The following is a 19,162-nucleotide window of genomic DNA, read 5'->3' as shown; positions in this document are numbered from 1 at the left end:
GAACCAGCTCAGAGCAGCAGCCCCTGGCAGGTGTGGGGTAAATTTACACAACTGGTGGTCACAGGGTCACGTCCTGGGTGTGGACTCCAGTCCCATCCAGAAGTTCTGCACACCTCTGGGGCTTAGAGCCATAACTCATGGTACTTTGTCAGATAGTTTTACTTACCCTTTCTCTCCCCATTCTATGGTCCACAAAGTCTGTCATATGCTGAGAATGGCTCCTTAACCCTCCAGTGCTCTTGGTCCACAATTCTTTCAAAAGACTCTTGGGGAACCCTTAGGGGCACTCCCAAATAATCCACTAGGCCAGCTCGTACGCTCCATTAAGGCAGGGACTATGGCTACGGGGCTCACCACCACTGATGGCTAATGTGGCACCTAACCCATATAAAGGATCATGAAATTTGTGTGGTTGAATCTTGAACGTATGGGTAGAAATTCTCTTAGCTGGTTTCTTCCCTTCTTCTCCTCTATGCTAACCCTCTGATCCTCCTTCATCCAGCCCCACTGTCACCTTGCTAAGTACTTTTCTGCTACCATTCTCTGAGACCTGACTTTTACCTTTCTCCCTTCTTTTGCACAATACTCCCCATCCCCACCTTCAACCTCACATAGGGGAATAAGACACATATGGTTGTAACACAGATATCTGATAATAGAGTAAAAAAAAAATCCAAAGATACAAAATACACTTAAAATGGTATACTTCTGTAATATTTTGTAATCCTGTAATAGCAATAAGCAGCTAATCCAGGCTCTCTGTGCGTCATCCTAAATGAGCAGGCTCCTTCCCAAGCACCATTTCTCAGGGCTGCTCTCCATCTTAGAGCCTACTCCTTCCGTCTTTAGCCCAAGGGTGAGCTTGGGGGGCAATCCCTCTCACCCTCATTCCATCAAATAATCTCTACTCAGGGTGCACACATGCTGCTCAGGTCCCTGGTAGTACGTTCTCCCCCTTCGCATTACTCTGCCTTTGTTTGTCCCTCACCTTCATCATTTTCCTCCCTTTCTCCAGGCCTTTGTGTCCTTGCTTTTATCTTCCTCCTTGATCCAAGCTTTAGCCCTGACAGCTTCCACTTCTCTGAGCGTCTTATTTCTCCGTCTTCTTGGGGAGCCTCTGACTTGAGAAGGCAGCTTCATATTGGACTTGGGAATTTTTATTGTCTCCCAAGTAACAGAGGCCCAGTGGAGGTGAGGACCCCAAATATCATGGTCAGAGCCTTTGTTTTCCCTATGATCACCCCAGGGAAGGGGTGCTACAGGCCAAGACAAATTCCAAATCCTCTCAAATTAACTGAATTCAGGGTTTTACTGCTTCCCTCTTTTTCTTTTCCTTTTCCTTTTTTTTTTTTTTTTTTTAAAGTTTTCTTCAATTGTAGTTGACTTACAATATTATATTAGTTTCAGGAGTACAGCATAGTGATTAGACCTTTATATATATTTGTATACCTTACAAAGTGATCACCCAATAAAGTCTAGTACCCATCTGACACCAGACGTAGTAATTACAATATTATTGACTATATTCTTGTGGTCTTGGGAGTCCTGGGGGCCCCTGAGATCCTTCCAAGGGGCTTCTGAGGCCAAAACTATTTTCATAACAATACTAAGATGTCATTTGCTCTTTTCTGTTTGTTTCTCTCATGAGTGTACCAGGGAGTGACCAAAGGCTACGTGAGGTGTGACATCATCCCTTGACAACTAACAGAATTGTGTGCTTATGTATCCTTGTGTTTTAAAATTTTCTCAGTTTTAATTTTTGATACAGTGAATATGAATAGTTACACATAAACAAAAGCTCTTTGGGGTTCTCAATAATTTTTATGAAGTTTGAGAACAGCTGCCCCAGAGTGACCACTGAAAAAAATTTTTTTTTAAAAAGACCAAGAGGTATAACTAAAGGCCAATATGTAAATCAAAATGGAATTCTAAACTCTAGACTGGTTTAATTTGAAGGAACTTGTTTCTAAAAGGGTGACCTATTAGCAATCATCCTGGTTTGTCTGGGACTGAGGCATTTCTTGGGACACCGGGCTTTCAGTTCTAAAACTGGTTCAGTCCCAGGCAAACCCAGGGCTAGTTATTTCTAGCCCTTCAATCATCTATTTTGTTCCCCTTTCCCTTAGCTAAATGTGAGCCCCGAAAAAACCAAGGCTACATCTGCTCTATGTGTGGGTCCCCAAATATAGGTAAAAGGAGAGAATAAAGGAAACAAGTTACAAAATTGTAAGTACAATGTGTTCGCAAAAATAGAAAACACAAGAACGAACTAAAATAGCTGTGACTGTATTAGAGTATAGGGCTATGTGAGATTTATAAAATGTCTCTGATTAGTGAAATTTCTGTAATGTTATGAAATCACTTTAATAATTATAAAATAAATGTATTTAAAATGATAATTGTGACTAGATGGCCCCTTCTCAGCCAGACAAGATTAAAAGGATGAAGCCATGGATCCTGAAGGTGATACTAGGACCTGGCTCCAGTGGCATCTTTAACTCGTGTGATTAATGCGGAAGAACTTTTTGTCCTTGGATGTGAGCTTAGGCCAGGCAGGACCCTTTCAACCTTGGGGAACTTATGTCCGAAGACAAATTCATACCCTGCTGTCTCAACTCTCCCCTTCATCTCCAGTTCTTACTTACACCTTCTGAGCCTGCTTTTACAGCCATTGAATTTTATTTCTCATTAACTGAGAAAGGACAAAGGGCAGAAGCTGGAAGAGGGGCAATCTTCAAAGTTCTGATGCGGGGATGGAGAGAAAGCAGAGGAAGTACATGGGTGTGAGTGCAGGAAGTCCATAAACACATTTTCAGAGTTTGGATTTTTATTTTACTTTTATTTTTGAAATTCCTGTTGGTGCTGCCATCTGCTGTCTTGCGTGGGGAAAATCCCCTATAGCAGGGGTGGGGTGGGGGGTGGTGTGTCGGTCCAGATCAAGAAAGTTTGCCTGCAGCTATCTCAGGACAGGAGGAAGTAAAGGGGACACCTGCCTATTTTTGAACTTTACTTTCTTTAGACTTCTAGAGGGGTAGGTGATGAGATGTGGATCCCTGCTGCTGGGTGCTCAGGATGGTGTCTGAGCTTAGGGCTGGGAGCCATACCATTTTGTGGCTGGTCAGGTTTTTTTTTTTTTTTTTTTTTTTTTTTTTTGTAATCCTCACTTTTAACCTTAATACAGTGACATCTGTATTTATTTATTTAATACAGTTTTTTTTTTTTAATTTAAATTTTTGTTGGGGAATATTGTGGAACAGTGTATTTTTCCAGTACCCGTCAGCTCCAAGTCTGATGTTTGTTTGTTTTGTTTTCCAATCTAGTTGTGGAGGGCTCAGCTCACTGACCCATGTGGGAATCGAGCCAGCAACCTGGGTGTTATGAGCACTGCGCTCTAACCAACTGAGCCAATCTCCCGTCCCTGGTCAGTTTTTTACTGCTCTACGTCACCCACCCTCTCATCCTTTGCCAGCTTGGCAAAAATTGAGGCTATAGTGCTAGGATGAGGGTCATTTGTGATGGAATTCGACGTTGAGAACATGTGTTATCTGTTGTTATGTATTAAATCATTTGTACACTTAGTAGGTTAAAACAACAAATGTATTATTTCACGTAGTGCTGGGAATCTAGCAGCAGCTGAGAGGGGTGGTTTTGGCTCAGAGTCTCTCATAAGGCTTCAATCAAGGTGTTGGTCAGGGCTTCCATCGTCTGAAGGTTTGTGTCTGCTTCCAAGATGGCTCGCTCACACGGCTATGGGCAGGAGGCCTCAGTTTCTTGACACATGACCCTCTTCATAGGATACTTGAGTGTCCTCATGACATGGCAGCTGGCCTTCCCAAGTAATATAAGATAAAAAGGGCAAGGCTGAGGCCAAAAACATCTTGGATTCCTGATCAACTCTCTAAGATCTAAGACTCTGGTTTAAAAAAATCAGTCATTCCTGAGATCCACAGCTCTGTGTGCCCCTGGAAGGGCTGGGGTGGGATCCACGCATCTTACTACGGCTGTTGTGTCCTCCCCTCTTCTTCACTGGTGTCACTGGTGACCATCTTTTTCATCTGAGGATGAATGGAGCAGCCTGATTTGAATGAAGATAGGGGTCTTGTCAGGGTGAGTATGCAGGTGGGAAACTGTACGTGCGTGCGTGCGTGTGTGTCTAGTGGGGAATGGAATGTCCTAGAAGGTGGCGGAGGGGGGAGGACTGAACTTTGTGGATCTCTGGCTCCCGCTTCAGTGAGCAGCGCCCCCTGCTGCCCATAGGGCAAACAGCCTCCCAAGCTCTCGACAGTCTCAGATCCAGGCTCTCTCTGCACACCCCCCGCCCGTCCCCCGCCCCGTGCAGATGCCTCTGAAGCTGCTCAGTCCTCCTCTGGTTGCTTGTGTTCCTTTGGGGGTCTTCAGGCCTCTTGTTGGACTCTGGTTCCTGGATGGGTCGGGTCGAGTGGAGGAAGTGGACCTGCAGTGGACCTGCGGATGGTTTGGATGCTCATGTCACAGGAGTTTTGGCGAGTTGAGCCCATTTTCACTTGAGCCTGACAGTCACCATGGAGGCCTCCAAACTTCTGAGTCAGGTCCTCAGGCAGACTTCAGTGAGGGATGCTGAACTGACATGAAGAGTACAGAGGACAGTCCTGTGGGGGAGGCTTGGACATCAGAGTGGCTGGGACAGTGTGTTGTCCTGGTGATTAGGCAATGGGTGAATACACATGGAGCATTGTCCTTCAGCTTCTCTGTACCTTGGAAAGGGACATGGTAGGACCCAACAGCCTTCGGAGCTTCTGCTGGGCAGCTTTGCTAAGAGGAGGCCTCTCCACTCCCCAATCTGCTGGGGTCATCTGCAGAGAGGCTGAGTTGGGAATAAGCTACTCAGTTCCGCTCTGAGTTCTCTTCTTGTTCTTTTCCAAATGCATTTCAGGGTGCGTGGCAGAGTCAATGTTACAAGCCTAGTTCTTCTTGGCCAGAGCCCCAGTGACTGTCCTGAATGTGTGGAGGGCCTAGACTTTGCAGGAACAGGGACAGGAGTGTTCATCTAAGGAGCACAGGCCAAGGACTTTCCAACAATCCTCACTTCCCATCCCAGCCAGGCTCGGTCCTCACCCCACCCTGAATCTTCTTTTCTCTGACTCTTGCCCCACAGGACTTTTATTCTGAAAGAACCAAGGCAGCTGGAGGTAGGGAGGTGCCAGAGGCTGGAGCTGGCTCTGACCTTGAACAGGCCCTATCCTTCTGGTTTGTTTTCCAGGGCAGTAATTTGGAGGACCCTAAGGGAGGGGCCTTGCTGTCCTCAGTTCTCTCCTTTATCCTCTGTCCCTAGCCTTGCTGGCCTTTAAGCAGAGGGTCGCTATACCCAGGCCTACTGGTCTTCTTCCTACTGTTGTCTTCATACCCCCTGCCCTGCATCTTTCTAGCCCTTGGCATTGTATCCTCCATCTGCTTCCCTTTTCAGTCTTTTTGGCCTTCTTGCTGTCCTTTTCAAAGCAGACAGCAGACATGGAGGCCAGGTCACTATTTAGAAGCTTCCCAGCTTCCCCCAGCACTGGACAAAGGTCTCACCCAGTCCCTTCCTTCTTCTCCAACATGTAGAATGAAAGTATAAGATAGCCAGGGTGCATTCAGATGTTGGTAAACTGAGCTCTGGGGGAAGGGAGGCGTGCCTTGGGCCTGGTTCTGTTGAGCATATGAGACTTTCTCCAAGAGAAGAACAAGTAGGGGCCAGCCCAGTGGCTCAAGGTAGTTGGAGAGCTATGCTCCTAATGCCGAGGGTGCCAGTTCGATTCCCACATGGGCCAGTGAGCTGTGCCCTCTACAGCTAAGATTGTGAACAACAGCGCTCCCTGGAGCTGGGCTACCCTGTGCTGAGTGGACCGCAGCCAGCATGAGTGAGTGGCCACTGGCTGGCAGCACAAGGCTCATAACACCTGCATGGGGGCAGGGAGCTGTGTCCTACACAACTAGACTGAGAAACAATGGCTTGAACCGGAGTGGGGAGGGGAGGCGGAAGAAAGGAAAAAAAAAAAGTCAAGGAAATGGACAAAAATACTGTACCAATAGCTCCTGTTTAATTTTTTTTTAAAAGATTTTTATTGGGGAAGGGGAACAGGACTTTATAGCGGAACAGTGTGTATTTCCAGGACTTTATTGGGGAACAGTGTGTTTTTCCCAGGACCCATCAGCTCCAAGTCAAGTTGTTGTCCTTTCAATCTTAGTTGTGAAGGGTGCAGCTCAGCTCCAAGTCCAGTCGCTGTTGTCCAATCTTAGTTGCATGGGGCGCAGCCCACCATCCCTTGAGGGAGTCGAATGGGCAACCTTGTGGTTGAGAGCACCCGCTCTAACCAACTGAGACATCCGGCCACCCGGGAGCTTAGCAGGAGCTCAGTGGTAGCTTAGCTGCAGCTCATTGTCTTCATTCTAGTTGCGGAGGGTGCAGTTTGCTGGCCCATGTGGGAATCAAACCGGCAGCCCTGTTGCCCAGAGCTTGTGCTCTAACCAACTGATCCACCCGTCCGCCAGTCCCAGTCCGCCCCTCCTGTTTAAATTCTTGAACCCCAGTTACAGTTTTCCAAAAGGTCCACCAGGATAGAATTTTTATTAACCCCCAAATACTCAGAGCTTAGTTCTTTCTTAGCTGGAAAATAAGAGGCCAAATGAACAAAAGAGAGTTGACATCAGTTATTCTCAAGGGCCCTTACCCCTTTGCCTGGTTTTTTTCATCCTGAAGGCCAATTCTTGAACTGGATATGAGGTAACTATTGGGCAGTGGAGTGTAAAAAAGAAGGGACTTTGGCCTTGGGGGCTGCAAGTTATAGATTAACATAGGGAGGGGTGAGAAGGCACCCAGAGGGAGGGTAAAGTGGCCTGAGAAAGGGACTGCTGACCTGGGACAATCTGAGTTTGAAGGGATACAAGCAAGAGCTGTCTGGAGGTACCCTCAGCTCCTCTCCGGCTACTTGACCTTCCTGAAGACCTGCTCACACACTGCATCCCTCGCAGTCAGTTCCTGGGAACAGAGTAGGAATGATGAGGGAAAAGAAGGTTCTTGCCAGCTGGAGCTCCTTTGTAAAGGTCCTTGACCTCCATTTGATATCCCTTCAGGATACATCAACTAGGGCATTTGATGTATGAGGAATTGTATCATTGTTCCAGACCCTCAACTTTTCACCCCAGAGGAAGGAAAGTAGCCAGCTCAGGGAATGTGAAATGGCAAAGTCTCCATCTCTCCAGCTATGATTTATGGACATTCATTTGACTTGTAGCCAGGGCTCACCTTGGCCACTCTATTTCTTCCTCTCTCCACTCCCCAGTGCTTTTGTTTCCCTTCCTTGTTTTCCTTCCTTGGAGAGGGGGCGGAGGTGGAGTAGTAAACCACTCTGATCTGGGCAGAAGGATGAATCCTAGCTGGAGATCCCTCTTCCAGACACACTCATTTACAGCCCTCACCCAGCTTACCAGGTATAACTTCTCTCCCTCCAGCCAGTGCCTCCAGCCTCGGTTGGGCACCTCCCCTTTCTGCACACATACCAGCTGCTCCTCCTCCCAGGTTACTATGGTCTAAAGGGAAGACAGGAGTAAAGGAAGACTGTGGGGGTGAGAGGGTAGGGGGAAGACACCCAAAATACATTCAACTCACTCTGGCTGGGCTGCCTGCTTTCCCACCACAGGAGATACTGTCTTGCTCCAGCCCCTTCATTCTGAGTGAGAAGGGCTGCTCTGATTTAGCAGGACTCCCCTTCCCCACTCCTAAGGCCACTGAGGGCGGGCCCACAGTTTTTCTACAGGGGCAGAGCAGGGATGGAGCAGGATAATGGGGTGAGATTGAGCAGCGGATGACGCAGAATGGAGAGTTTATCCTCTGGATACTTCGGGTTGACCTGCAGGGGCCTTTGGGAAAGAAGAGAGATTGATTGGGATTCCCAATAGGCAATCTCTTTCCTCTCGTTTCTCAGTTTCAAGAATAGCTGAGTGTCCCTGAGAATGAAGGCCCAAGCTCCCTGAATCAGAGCAGGGTGGGCCTGGGAATTCCAGTCAACAGTTATTGAGGACTCTCACAGGATAGGCCCTGCTACCAAGGAGCTCAGAATCTTGATCAGATAGAGAGCAGTAAATAGGTATTTATGATACCAGGCAAGATTGTGAGGGATGGGAGTGAGAAGGGAAGAGCCCAGTCTTCAAGGAAGTGAGGAGTTAATTAAATTGTAGATAATGGGAAATTTCTAGCAAGGAAAGTAACAACATAGAGGTAAGAAAGAAGAGCAAATAGTTCTGAGATGCCCTAACCTAGTGTATATGTGGGAAAGACCCTGGTGTGCCATGTGAAGCATGTAGATCTTATCTGAATGTAGTAGATTGTCACTGAAAGGGTTTAAGTCAGAAAGTGACATGGTCACTTTTACATGTTAGGTAGATCCTTAGGCTACCTACGATATGCAGAGTGGATTAGAGAAGGGTTAAGACTGAGAGCTAATTTCTGGCACCTGGTGAGAAACTAGGGCCTGAATTAAGATGGTGATAGTGAGAAACGCTAGGAAGGAACAGATGAGAGCCATGTGGAACAGTAACGTTAAGTAGAAATATAATGGGTCTTAAATGCAAGCCACATATGTAATTGAAAGATGTCTAGTAGCCACATTAAAAAAGTAAAAAGCAACAAGTAAAATTAATTTTAATAATATATTTTATTCAACCTAAATTACCCAAAATATAATTTCAGCATGTAGCCAACATAAAAATTTCTGAGCTGTTTTACATCCTTTTTTTGGTATTGTCTTAAAAATCTAGTGTGTATTTTATACTTATAGTACATCTCATATTGGACTAGTTACATTTCAAGTGTTCAATAACTATATGTGGTTAGTAGCTACTATATTGGACAGTGCATAAAAGTTATTAAGACCTCTTGACCAATTAGATGTGGTGCACATATTCGTGCTTGTGTGTGCGCATTGTTGTTGGGAGTATAGAAATAAGGGGACATGAGAGAATGACCATGACTCCCAGGTCTCCAGTCCTACTGGTTACTCACATTACTGGAGACAGTAAATATAAAAGCAGGACTAGGTTTGGGTAGAAAAACAATGACTTTGGGTTTGACCTTGGGGAATGCAGATGTAAACATTTTGCAGGTAGTTGAAAACTTGACCCTGGAGCTCAGGCAGTAGCTCTGGCTGGAGAATACATGTCAAGGGCAGCCAAAAGACGGTAGTGGAAAGCATGGGTGTATATGATTGGGTCGATGGATGATGTACAGACAAGAGAGACAATCAAGAACGAAATACTAGGGAAAACCTCAGTTTAAAAGATTAATAGGGGAACTGGTGCCTGCAAAGGAGACCAAAATGCACATGTAAAAAGCAGAAAGAAATGCAGGACAGTGGAGTTACAGAGGCTAAGGGAAAAGAGCCTCTGTGGTGCCTAACAGGGTCAAAGAAAAGAGGTAAGCAAATGTTTGCTCGTTGGCTTGAGGGTGAGCTGCTCTTTTTGCCCTTTTGTCTGGTGATAAGAGGGGGCAGGAAGAGAGTAGGGGGAGGGGGATAGCACCAAGAGGCTGTTATCCTTGGGATTCCACAGCCTGCTGTGGTGGTCATTTCTCCTGGTTCTGGCAGGGTGAGGTCACTTTGTTTTGCCCCAAATTGTTAAGAGGTACCTACCTGCTCATCCTCATCCCCTCTCCCAAACCTGAGGAAAGGTACCTGACATTTTCGTCCATCCACCACGCGTAGATCCTCCTCAAACTCAACTCCCACTTCGAATTCCAGAACGTAGTTGCGGAAGGTGCTGAGGGTCTTCACTGTCATGTGATTATCCTGATGGTCAATCTCCTTGTCTGGTTTGAGCAGCAGCGCTATCTTCCGTAGAGCCATGTTGATATCTGTGGGGGTTATCTCTTAGCATGGGTCCTCTTAGCCAGCCAGCCAGGAGCTCCCCCACCTGAAGCATCATCTTGGGGCTGTGAACTTGCCCTCAGCTGGGTCTAGACTGTGGATTTACTCCCTCCTAGCACTGCCTTTGGCTTGAGGTGGATCTCGAGTCAGGTACCAGCTCCTCAGCATTTTCACATGGTCCAACCCCACACTCCCCCTTCTCAATGGGATGGAAAGGCAGGAAGGGAGAAGGAAAAAGGGGAATAAAAGGGATCTGGGGGGGGGGGCGAAGGCCATTACTTAGGGCTTGCAGGTAGTCCTCCATGTTCTTCTGCGAGACAAAGCGGTAGTAGCCGGTGAGGTTGGGAGGCATTGTCCAGGCTGGCTAAGATGGAGATCAAGATTTCAGGAGAATATAGGAGACCGGGAGAGGTGGGAGGGGTGTTGTCTGGCAGGGGCGCTGAGAGACTCCAGGCAGGCCTCCACACACACAGAGACAGTCTTGTGTAAAGGTCTATGCTCGCAAGGGTTTTTAAAGAGAGAGCTGGGGCCCTATTGCAATAAGAGCTCCTACCAGACTTCCTCCCTCCCCCCATGATGAGTTTGGGGTGGTGTCTGCAGCCTGACAGGGGCAGGGACTTGGCAAGGTTGTGCCTGACCTAGGCTTTTCCTGAGGAAGGAACCCGGAGCGGGATCTGGGGCTGTCCGTCATCGAAGACTTGAGCCTTTCCAAAGGTCAGTTTTGGTTTCCAGCCAATTTCTGGCAGGCTTGGGAACCATCCCAGAGCCCCTGAGGGGCAGTCTGTCCTGGGAGGGAGATGGCCCTGCTGTGTGGAGTGGGGCTGTCCCATGCTCACCCAGGGATGAGTTCTGACAATATCGTGAAATCCTGGGGCTCAGTTAGGGATCCTGAAAGGTATGAGGGGGAGAAGGTGGAGAAAGAAGGGGGACAGCCAGCTGGCCAGGAGCCAAAGTGAAGAAAATCCTGTAGGGCTGGTCCCCCGCAGCTCCTGGAAAGAGCTTTGCTGGCATTTCACTCTGTCTTATAAAGCCATTAGGAAGGAGGTGGAGAAACTGCTCTTCCCAAGGACTGAGGGGGTTGTCCGCAGCCTGATCAGGTGTTGAGTTCAAAGTCCAGAGCAGAAGGCAGGGGGGAGTGTGGTTGGCTATTTATGGAGAATTTTACACTCTTTGGCTTGGGATCCAGGAATTTCCTTCTCTCTCTGGAGTCATTGAGGATGCCATCACCCCCAGTCCCCAGCCCTGGGACTGCCCGTGTTTACCAGTGTTCCCAGGTGTCCGTCTCCCAGTCTCCCAACTACCGGCAGCGCCGCCCCCCCCCCCGCCCCCCCCCCAGCCCCGTCTCCCAAACATACCAACTTCCCTGGCTTTGGAATCAACCGGGTTGGTTAATCATGGCTTAAAGTGGGAAATTTCGGGAGAGGGAGGGAGGGTAGACAGTGGGAAAAATTCCACCTGGTGAACTGTCCCGACAGGTGTGTGTGTGTGTGTGTGTGTGTGTGTGTGTGTGTGTGTGTACGCGCGCGCGCGCGCACACACACACACACACACACACACACACACACACCTCTCTCACTTTTCCTCCAGTCCCAGAGCCCTTTCCTCCGGTCTTAACGACCATCCTATGGTTTCCTCAGAGAGATCTGGGAACTGAAATGCTAGATTCTCTCGGGGTTCAGGCTGTGGGTTTTACTTCACAGTTCCCAGGAGGAACGCAGCAGGGATTTGCTGATGGAATGGGCTGTGTAAAGAGGTTAATGCAGAGTTGGGGGTGGGGGTGACGTGTATACTGTCCCTCCTCGCCTCCTTCAGGTCTCCGTTGACGTCTTCCTTCCTCACCCCCGGTCTCCTAGCTTCTCGATTCTCCCAATGTCGGTCTTAGTCCCCACCCCCTCTACAGCTTTCCAGCTTCCTCCCCAGACCCCGCAGTTCCCTAGCTCCCACAAATTGCATTAGGGGGAAAAAGCCCTAATCAGTACTCCCGCCCCAGCTCCCCAGTCCTATTGGCTCCCTGCCCCCCTGCAGCACCTGGCCCCCCCAGTCACCTGATTGGCCTGAGGCCCCATCAATCCTCGCTTGGCTGTGCTGACGTCATCCTGCAGTAGAGGGGATGGGGTGGGAATCAGAGAACGAGAGCGAGGACGCCGGGCTGGAGAGCGAACGAGAAGCCAGTGCAAGCCCCCCACCTCAACCACCCAGGTTGGGGTCTGCCCAGGTCTGCTCTATGGACTAGTGTGAGCGGCAGGCTCCTTTCTGTCTCTGCCCTGCTGCCTGCTATCTTCCTTGCCCTCCTTGGAGAGCCTCTGCATCCCTCCCCCAAGGTGGAATAGCCGGCTTCAGGCTCCCAGGGGAGAGCAATTACCTGGCCTTGCCCTGCCCTGCCCTGCACCACACCATACCATGACCTTCCTGCTGTTGCCCCTCTTGCTGGCCTCTTTATTCCCCTCCAGCTCCTGTAACAAAGGTGAGTGAGGTGGGGGGTGGGGGCACTGAAAAAGGGGTACCAGGCAGAGGGATGTGGGGTAGGAGTGCGCAGGAGCCATTGAGGCTCTCTGGCACATGACAGGTGTTGGTTCTTCCCATCACCCCCCTTCCTATTTCTTTTCTCAGATCTGCCCCTTCTCCTCTCCTTCGCATCCCCCTCGCTACATCCTCCTGTCTGGTCCATCTCTACCCATGTGCTTCTTTTGCTCTCATTTGGTCCCCATTCCCATGCTGGGGTCTCTGTCTCCTCATCCTCCAGTTTCTCCCTGCTGGAGATATCTTAGGTTTCAGAAGGACTTGCCCTGAGGGGTGATATACATCTCTGGGTGGTTCTCCATTTTTACTGGGGTGTGCCTGCACTAAGGGCGTGCGGGAGATCCATCTGGTTCATCTCCATCCCATCTTCGGGAGGAACTGTTCCTTGAAGCTCAGCAATTCAGAGCACGTGTGTTTTGGTGTGTTCTTCTGCATCCATACCCTTATGCCTGGATGCAGCTGGGCTGTGGGTTACCAGAGCTGCCCTCTCTGGCAGACAGCGGATAAATTCAGCTGGGTGAGGCCATCAGAGGGACTAAGACGGAGGGAGTGTGGGAGGGGTAGGGGAAGAGGACTCAGGTAGGTGGGGAAAGACAGGAAAGGGCAGAAGTGGGTGTGTGTGGGAGAGCTAAATGAGTGGTGAGAGGGAAAACTGAGAAAGAGAAGGGAGCTGAGGCCTGGGTGGGGGATAAGAAGGGGTTGGAAAAGGGTAAAGGTGGAGGCAGCAAAAGAAAGAAATGAAAGGGAAATCAGGAAAAACAGATGAGAAGAGTAGGAGGGGAAGAGTCAAGGAAGGAAGAGACAGGGAGTCTAGGAATGAGTGAAAGGAGATGGACATAAGGAGAGGGTCAGTGGCCAAGAGGAGAGGAGCAGAGTCAGGGGTGAGCTATGGAGAGGGTGGCCAGCGTTGGCCTTGATGTGCGCCTCCCCTCCATCGTCAATCTCTGACCTCAGCCTGGCTTCTCAGCCTCCTGCCACTTCCTGTGCTGCCTTCTGAGCACCATCTTGTGGTTTTCTCCTCTGTCACTAGAGAAGGGGGTGGTGGTGGTCATCAGCAAGAAAGAGTCTGGCTTTCAGATACCAGAAGGCTTTTTGGGGTGGGTTGGAGGAAAGAACGGAAATCAGGATTTATTGCTCACTATGACATACTGGGGACAAACTGCCTTTCGTGACATCCTTTTAGATGATGTCTTCCTCTGCCCATGTCCCACCGATGGGCTATCGTGAACGTGCTTTGGGAACCTGGGAGTTGGCATGATGGGATTAGATAGAGCAGGCAGTGGAGGTTGACGTTGAGGGGTGACGTAGAAGGGGAAAGGAACATGCTGCGTCTTTCCCCATAGCCTCTTACCAGGCTGGTGGGACATTAGTCCTGGGAGGAGACACAGTTGAGCTGAATCTGGTAAGAGATGAGGAGATCTAGAGGCCGAGTGAGTACCACATCTATCCAGAATTGCCTGGTGGTTGAAGGGAAGTATGGTAGGGTAGGCAAGAATCAGAAGTAAGTCATGAATCTGTATAAAAAGTGGGGTTCAGAGAGTGTGGGGGTAGGTGGCCTTGAGGAGGGGACATAGAAATGTGCTGGTTATGAGTGTGTTCTCTTGGCTGTCAGAGTGAGAAGCAGGGAGGGGATTTGTCGTGTTTCTAGGCCAGCTCAATAATCCCTTAGGATGTCGGCTCTGCTGGGTCCAGTTATTTGGCATTGATTCCTCTGTTCCACCCCTGCCCCTCTATGCCCCCCTCCCTCTGTCCTAAATATTTTCTTTTCTCTCATTTCTCCTCTGCTCTCTACTTTAGGAGAATGGCCTTAGGTTGGGGCTTGGCTGGGAGAAGTGCAGAGTGAAGGGATCAGGATTGAAATGGGGTGGTGCTGGAGAGGATAACAATGAGTTTTCAGGAAACATCTAGATCTTCTTTTCTTAATCTCAACTCTGCTCTTAATCTCTCCCTTTCCTTTCCCAAGGCCTTCTGATGGCCCCCCACTGCTTCTAGAATGCCCAGTCTTCATTCTCCAGCACTTGATTTCTCTAAAGAAAATTCTCTACATTCTGACCATGCTTCCTGGGGGACATTGGACCCCCCCCTCCCCCAGGGCACGCTGTTGCCATGGAAACTTTCTACCCTGCCATAGGAGAGGGCTGTGACCTCCCTCAGATCCTCTGATTCCTTTAATAGCTGATTTCTTATCCTCAGTGCTTCCTCCTGCAGGGGCTTCTCCAGAGTGTGGAAAGGGTGGTGATACTGCGGTGTGTGTTTGTTTGGGTCAAGAAGGGTTGTGTGAGAGTGGAGGCCCAGCTCATAGGTGCTTCTTCTCTCCCTGGGGGGTCAGCCAACAAGCACAAGCCATGGATCGAGGCGGAATACCAGGGCATCGTCATGGAGAATGACAACACAGTCCTGCTGAACCCTCCACTCTTTGCCTTGGACAAGGATGCCCCCCTGCGCTATGCAGGTAATTAGGGTTGGTGGATGGCCAGGCAAGTAAGATGGAGATAAGTGGTTGGGAGGGCAGAGGGCAGGGGAGGAGAGGGGAGGTCCTGGGAGGGAGAGCAATAAGGAAGTGGGGAAGAGGCCTTGGAAAGTGGAAGAAGTAGGCTCAAGGAGCAGAATGGGCTACATTGAAGCTGGAGGTTGAGTAAAGGGAGCCAGAGAGAAAGACATGGGCAGACAGACAGGGGTAAAATTTTGCCAGATCTCAGACCTGGTGGCTCTGAGAGGCTGCTGTTCACGAAGCTGGCATTGGAGCTGTATGTTCGATAATTATTGCTTTCATATGCACAAAGAAGGGACAGAGGTTTGGGAGGAGAGGTGAAGTGGGAACGTGAGGCAGGGGAGCTGAGGCCAGAAGGAGAGGCTGGAGGTGGTGCAGGAGCCTCACCCTTCCCTCCCTCCTTGGCCAGGTGAGATCTGTGGCTTCCGGATCCATGGGTCTGGGGTGCCCTTTGAAGCTGTGATCCTGGATAAGGCAACAGGAGAAGGGCTGATCCGGGCCAAGGAGCCAGTGGACTGTGAGGCCCAGAAGGAGCACACCTTCACCATTCAGGCCTACGACTGCGGAGAGGGCCCTGACGGGGCCAACACCAAGAAGTCCCACAAGTGAGGAAGCCCTTGTCCCCTGCTCCCTGCTGCAGGGTCCTCCTTCCTCCTCCCAAGCCCCTAACCATCCTTTATCAGTGCGGTGATTGAATATGTACCCATTCCTCTCTCTGTTTATAGGGACGGGTTCCTTGTCCTCGTGGAGCTTTCAGTCAAGGAGACAAACATAGAGTAGAAATCAGTGGGATGTAATCCTGGCTCTGCCTCTTATGGTCTTGGGCAACGTACTTACTCAGCCTTTCTGGATCTCCTTTCCCTTATCTGTATAACGGGGATAATGATGACACCTACTTTGTTAGGTTGCTGTGAAGATGAAATGAGATGGTTTGTGTAAAAAGCATGCTCCCCAGTGCCTGACAGATGGTAAAGGGTTCAATACATAGGAATTCCAATCATGAGGAGAATAAGGAGGAAGGGGAGGAGCACATTTAGCACACATCCAGATTCCTTCCTACTGCCCCCCAGTCTATCTGCAGGGTACGCCACACTCACACGATTATAGCAAACACACACAGAGCTCTGGGTGAGGGTGGGCAAGAGGGGGCTACAGCATGAAAGAGACTCCTTAGTCTGTTCCCAGCTAACTTCTCATTTGAGAATGAGAAAAATTGGCAGTCAGGATTCTTGGGCCCCTAAGAGGCACTAAAGATAAATCGCTCTTTGTGACTCAGTTTCCTATTTGGAGATAGGACCCCTAGCCTCTGGACCCTGGGCAACTGGATCTTGGCTAGAGGCAGGGCTCAGCATGAAGGGCTTAGCCCCAGCTCTGCTTGCCCTGTGGGGACCTGAGCAAAGAGGTGTCACAGCTGACATACACATGGCACACGCGTGCACAGAAGGTAGCACTCATCTCCTGTGTATGCTCATGTCATGATTTCTGGCTTCTGTACTAATGCCACTTCCCTTCCCATGGTTGATTTTAACTTGGCTTTTACTCTGCATCTTCCTTGATTATCCCATTGGATCTGACTGTTGTGAAGAAATGACCTGCTGGATACAAAACCCTGTCTAACCCCCGTCTTGGCACCCCAACCTATAGCGTTCTGTATAGAAGCCATCAAAACCAGTGTTGTGTTTCCTGGGGTTGTTCTTACCCCTCATAGCAGATACCCTTTCCTTAGTGTGGTTCCCTTACAGGCCCTCTCCTGGCAGTGCCTGGTGCCCTGAGGAGCAGGGATGGGCATGCTTACTCCACCAGGCTGAGGGGCAGACTGCTTTCCTCCTGCTCTGATTCCCTGTCTGGATTCCTACATGTGCCTCTCTTGAATATCAAGTATGAGGCTGGCTGACTTGTCCTCTCCCCTCCTCTCGCTCTGGCATGTGCAGGGCGACCGTGCATGTGCGGGTCAACGATGTCAACGAGTTTGCCCCTGTGTTTGTGGAGCGGCTGTACCATGCTGCAGTGACTGAGGGCAAGCTGTATGACCGCATCCTGAGGGTGGAAGCCGTTGATGGTGACTGCTCCCCCCAGTACAGCCAGATCTGCTACTATGAGATCCTCACGCCCAACACCCCCTTCCTCATTGACAATGATGGTGAGTCCAGCCCCTGCCCACCCCAGCTTCCCAACCCTCGTGTCCCTCAGGACACCCCAGAACTGAGCTCTCCACTTCTCCGGCCCTTCAGATCTTCATTCCACACCTTCATTCCCAGATCTGGTGCCTTTTCCCATATACCTTCTTCCTAGCTTCTTGCTGCCCAATTCACCCGCTACCCAGTTAGCTTGTAAGTCCTCCCCTTGTCTCCCTAGGCTTTCTCTAGTGCTCCTGACCTTTTCTGTCCTCCCCCACCCCCACTCCAGGGAACATTGAGAACACAGAGAAGCTGCAGTACAGTGGTGAGAGGCTCTACAAATTTACAGTGACGGCTTACGACTGCGGGAAGAAGAGGGCGGCAGATGACGCCCAGGTGGAGATCCAGGTGAAGCCCACCTGTAAACCCAGCTGGCAAGGTGAGGAGCCCTGCTCTGTGACCCATCTTGTGAATTATCTTTCACCTTGTTTCCTTCTGACAGTCATGGGGGGCTAGGAGTCAGGGGTGGAATATTTGGGGACTGGCTTATAGCTGTTGACTCCACATGGCCATTTTTGTAGGAGCCTGAGACTGTCAGTGAAGTGGCAAGAGCAGAATAAAGAGGCTGCTTTACCTTTCTCTCTCTCCACTGCCCTCTTCCTCTCACTCATGTAGGCTGGAACAAAAGGATTGAATATGCACCAGGCGCCGGAAGCTTGGCTTTGTTCCCTAGTATCCGCCTGGAGACCTGTGATGAACCTCTGTGGAACATTCAGGCCACCATAGAGTTGCAGACCAGCCATGTGGCCAAGGGCTGCGACCGAGACAACTACTCAGAGCGGGCACTGCGGAAACTCTGTGGTGTGTGCCCCCTTACCCCCAGGCCTGTCCCTTCCCATCCAGCCTCTACCTGCCCCTTCTCTGCCTGTTTCTTAAGAATCTGCCTTATACCTTCTTCTGCCCATTCACAGGTGTATATGTCCACAGGGGTTGTGGCATGCAGTTAGCATGCAGTGGCCTAAAGAGTAAATAAAAATGTTATTGACCAAGATGCATAATTGTAGCACAAGATAGTCACTAGATACACTGTGGAACAATGATAGGGAGAGTTGAAGAGTTGGAGAATAAGTTAATTGGTGAGCTATTCCTAAAAGAGAGGTCCATTTCTCTCTGGTCTTTGAAAGGCTAGAAGACGCAGTGAGAGTAGGTGTAGGAAATCTTTTCCCATCAGTCACTATTTCCCTGCCTGCTTCTCATGTCCCTATCTGTTGCCACTCAGCTCTGACACTTGTGCCTTTTGGGGTTCCTGCAGGTGCTGCCACTGGGGAGGTAGATCTGCTGCCCATGCCTGGCCCCAATGCCAACTGGACTGCGGGACTCTCAGTGCACTACAGCCAAGACAGCAGTCTTATCTACTGGTTCAATGGCACCCAAGCTGTGCAGGTGCCCCTGGGTGGCACAGCTGGTCTGGGCTCTGGGCCCCAGGACAGCCTCAGTGACCACTTTACCCTGTCCTTCTGGATGAAGCATGGTGTGACTCCCAACAAGGGCAAGAAGGAAGAGGAAACCATCGTGTGTAACACTGTCCAGAATGGTGAGCCTTCCTCAGGGCATTGGTCTGAGAGTGGGGATACTGGCCTCCTGTACTGCTTCTCTTATCGTCCAGTCTGTGACTCTGAATGGGTCACTTCCTCTCTCTTCACTTGTAAGATGGCAGTGCTAGGTTTGATATTCCCTGAGATTCTGTGATTTACTCCCAACCTGACAAATTGAGGGCCTACTGCTCTCAGAGTGCAGTGGGACTGCTCACTTCCATTCTCACTTGCAGTTGCCTAGTTCCCCCTGCATCCCACCAGTGGACTGCCCCCTGAATTTACTCCCATGAAAACCCTTCCATTGTGGTGGAAAAGCCTGGGTAGTGGTGTGCCCCATTCTTTCTCCACCTCTACCCTACTTCTCCCATAAGGGCTAGCTGGCTCCATCCCTAAGTATGCCTCCTCCCTCGATTGCAGTGACACATTCCTCTGGGGATGAGGGGAGGTCCTCAGCCTTGATCTGCTGTTTCATTTCTTCTACTTCTCTGAGCTCATTCCTCTTGACCTGAAAAGGATTAATGAAGTTTGTATTAACCAAAGGACCAATAAAGATCTAGGTGGGAG

General features: G+C 49.8%; 2 protein-coding genes across 7 annotated transcripts in view; one reads left to right on the top strand and one right to left on the bottom strand.

Moving 5' to 3' along the window:
* Positions 1 to 6,034: 6,034 nt before the first annotated feature.
* Positions 6,035 to 11,279, bottom strand: RBP5 (retinol binding protein 5). 5 transcript variants are annotated; one of them, XM_019754377.2, is made up of 5 exons: positions 11,231 to 11,279; positions 10,155 to 10,239; positions 9,684 to 9,862; positions 7,444 to 7,545; positions 6,803 to 6,994 (listed from the first exon to the last, which is right to left on the bottom strand). In XM_019754377.2, the coding sequence occupies exons 2-5, from the start codon at positions 10,225 to 10,227 to the stop codon at positions 6,941 to 6,943; spliced, it is 408 nt and encodes a 135-aa protein (XP_019609936.2). In that variant the 5' UTR covers positions 10,228 to 10,239; positions 11,231 to 11,279; the 3' UTR covers positions 6,803 to 6,940. The 5 variants fall into 5 exon arrangements, with proteins under 5 accessions (XP_074182209.1, XP_019609936.2, XP_019609935.2 ...); XM_019754376.2 differs by lacking the exon at positions 11,231 to 11,279 and adding an exon at positions 10,712 to 10,851; XM_074326109.1 differs by lacking the exon at positions 11,231 to 11,279 and adding an exon at positions 10,712 to 10,851 and having other exon boundaries at positions 10,155 to 10,235.
* CLSTN3 (calsyntenin 3) overlaps positions 10,522 to 19,162 on the top strand; it is a 27,926-nt gene continuing 19,285 nt past the window's right edge. The window contains exons 1-7 of one of the 2 annotated variants that reach the window (XM_019754373.2): positions 10,522 to 10,589; positions 14,725 to 14,847; positions 15,296 to 15,491; positions 16,818 to 17,026; positions 17,293 to 17,442; positions 17,679 to 17,864; positions 18,316 to 18,597. In XM_019754373.2, coding sequence (XP_019609932.1) covers positions 14,772 to 14,847; positions 15,296 to 15,491; positions 16,818 to 17,026; positions 17,293 to 17,442; positions 17,679 to 17,864; positions 18,316 to 18,597 — 1,099 coding nt within the window. In that variant the 5' untranslated portion in view covers positions 10,522 to 10,589; positions 14,725 to 14,771. Of the gene's footprint in view, positions 10,590 to 12,006; positions 12,340 to 14,724; positions 14,848 to 15,295; positions 15,492 to 16,817; positions 17,027 to 17,292; positions 17,443 to 17,678; positions 17,865 to 18,315; positions 18,598 to 19,162 lie in introns of those variants that run through there. The other variant, XM_019754371.2, reaches the window with a different exon arrangement.

The sequence above is a fragment of the Rhinolophus sinicus genome, linkage group LG02 (assembly GCF_036562045.2).
Source record: "Rhinolophus sinicus isolate RSC01 linkage group LG02, ASM3656204v1, whole genome shotgun sequence".
In the NCBI taxonomy this organism is placed as follows: domain Eukaryota; kingdom Metazoa; phylum Chordata; class Mammalia; order Chiroptera; family Rhinolophidae; genus Rhinolophus; species Rhinolophus sinicus.
Note: the sequence above shows the minus strand (reverse complement) of the source record. Positions and strands in the feature narration are given on the sequence as shown.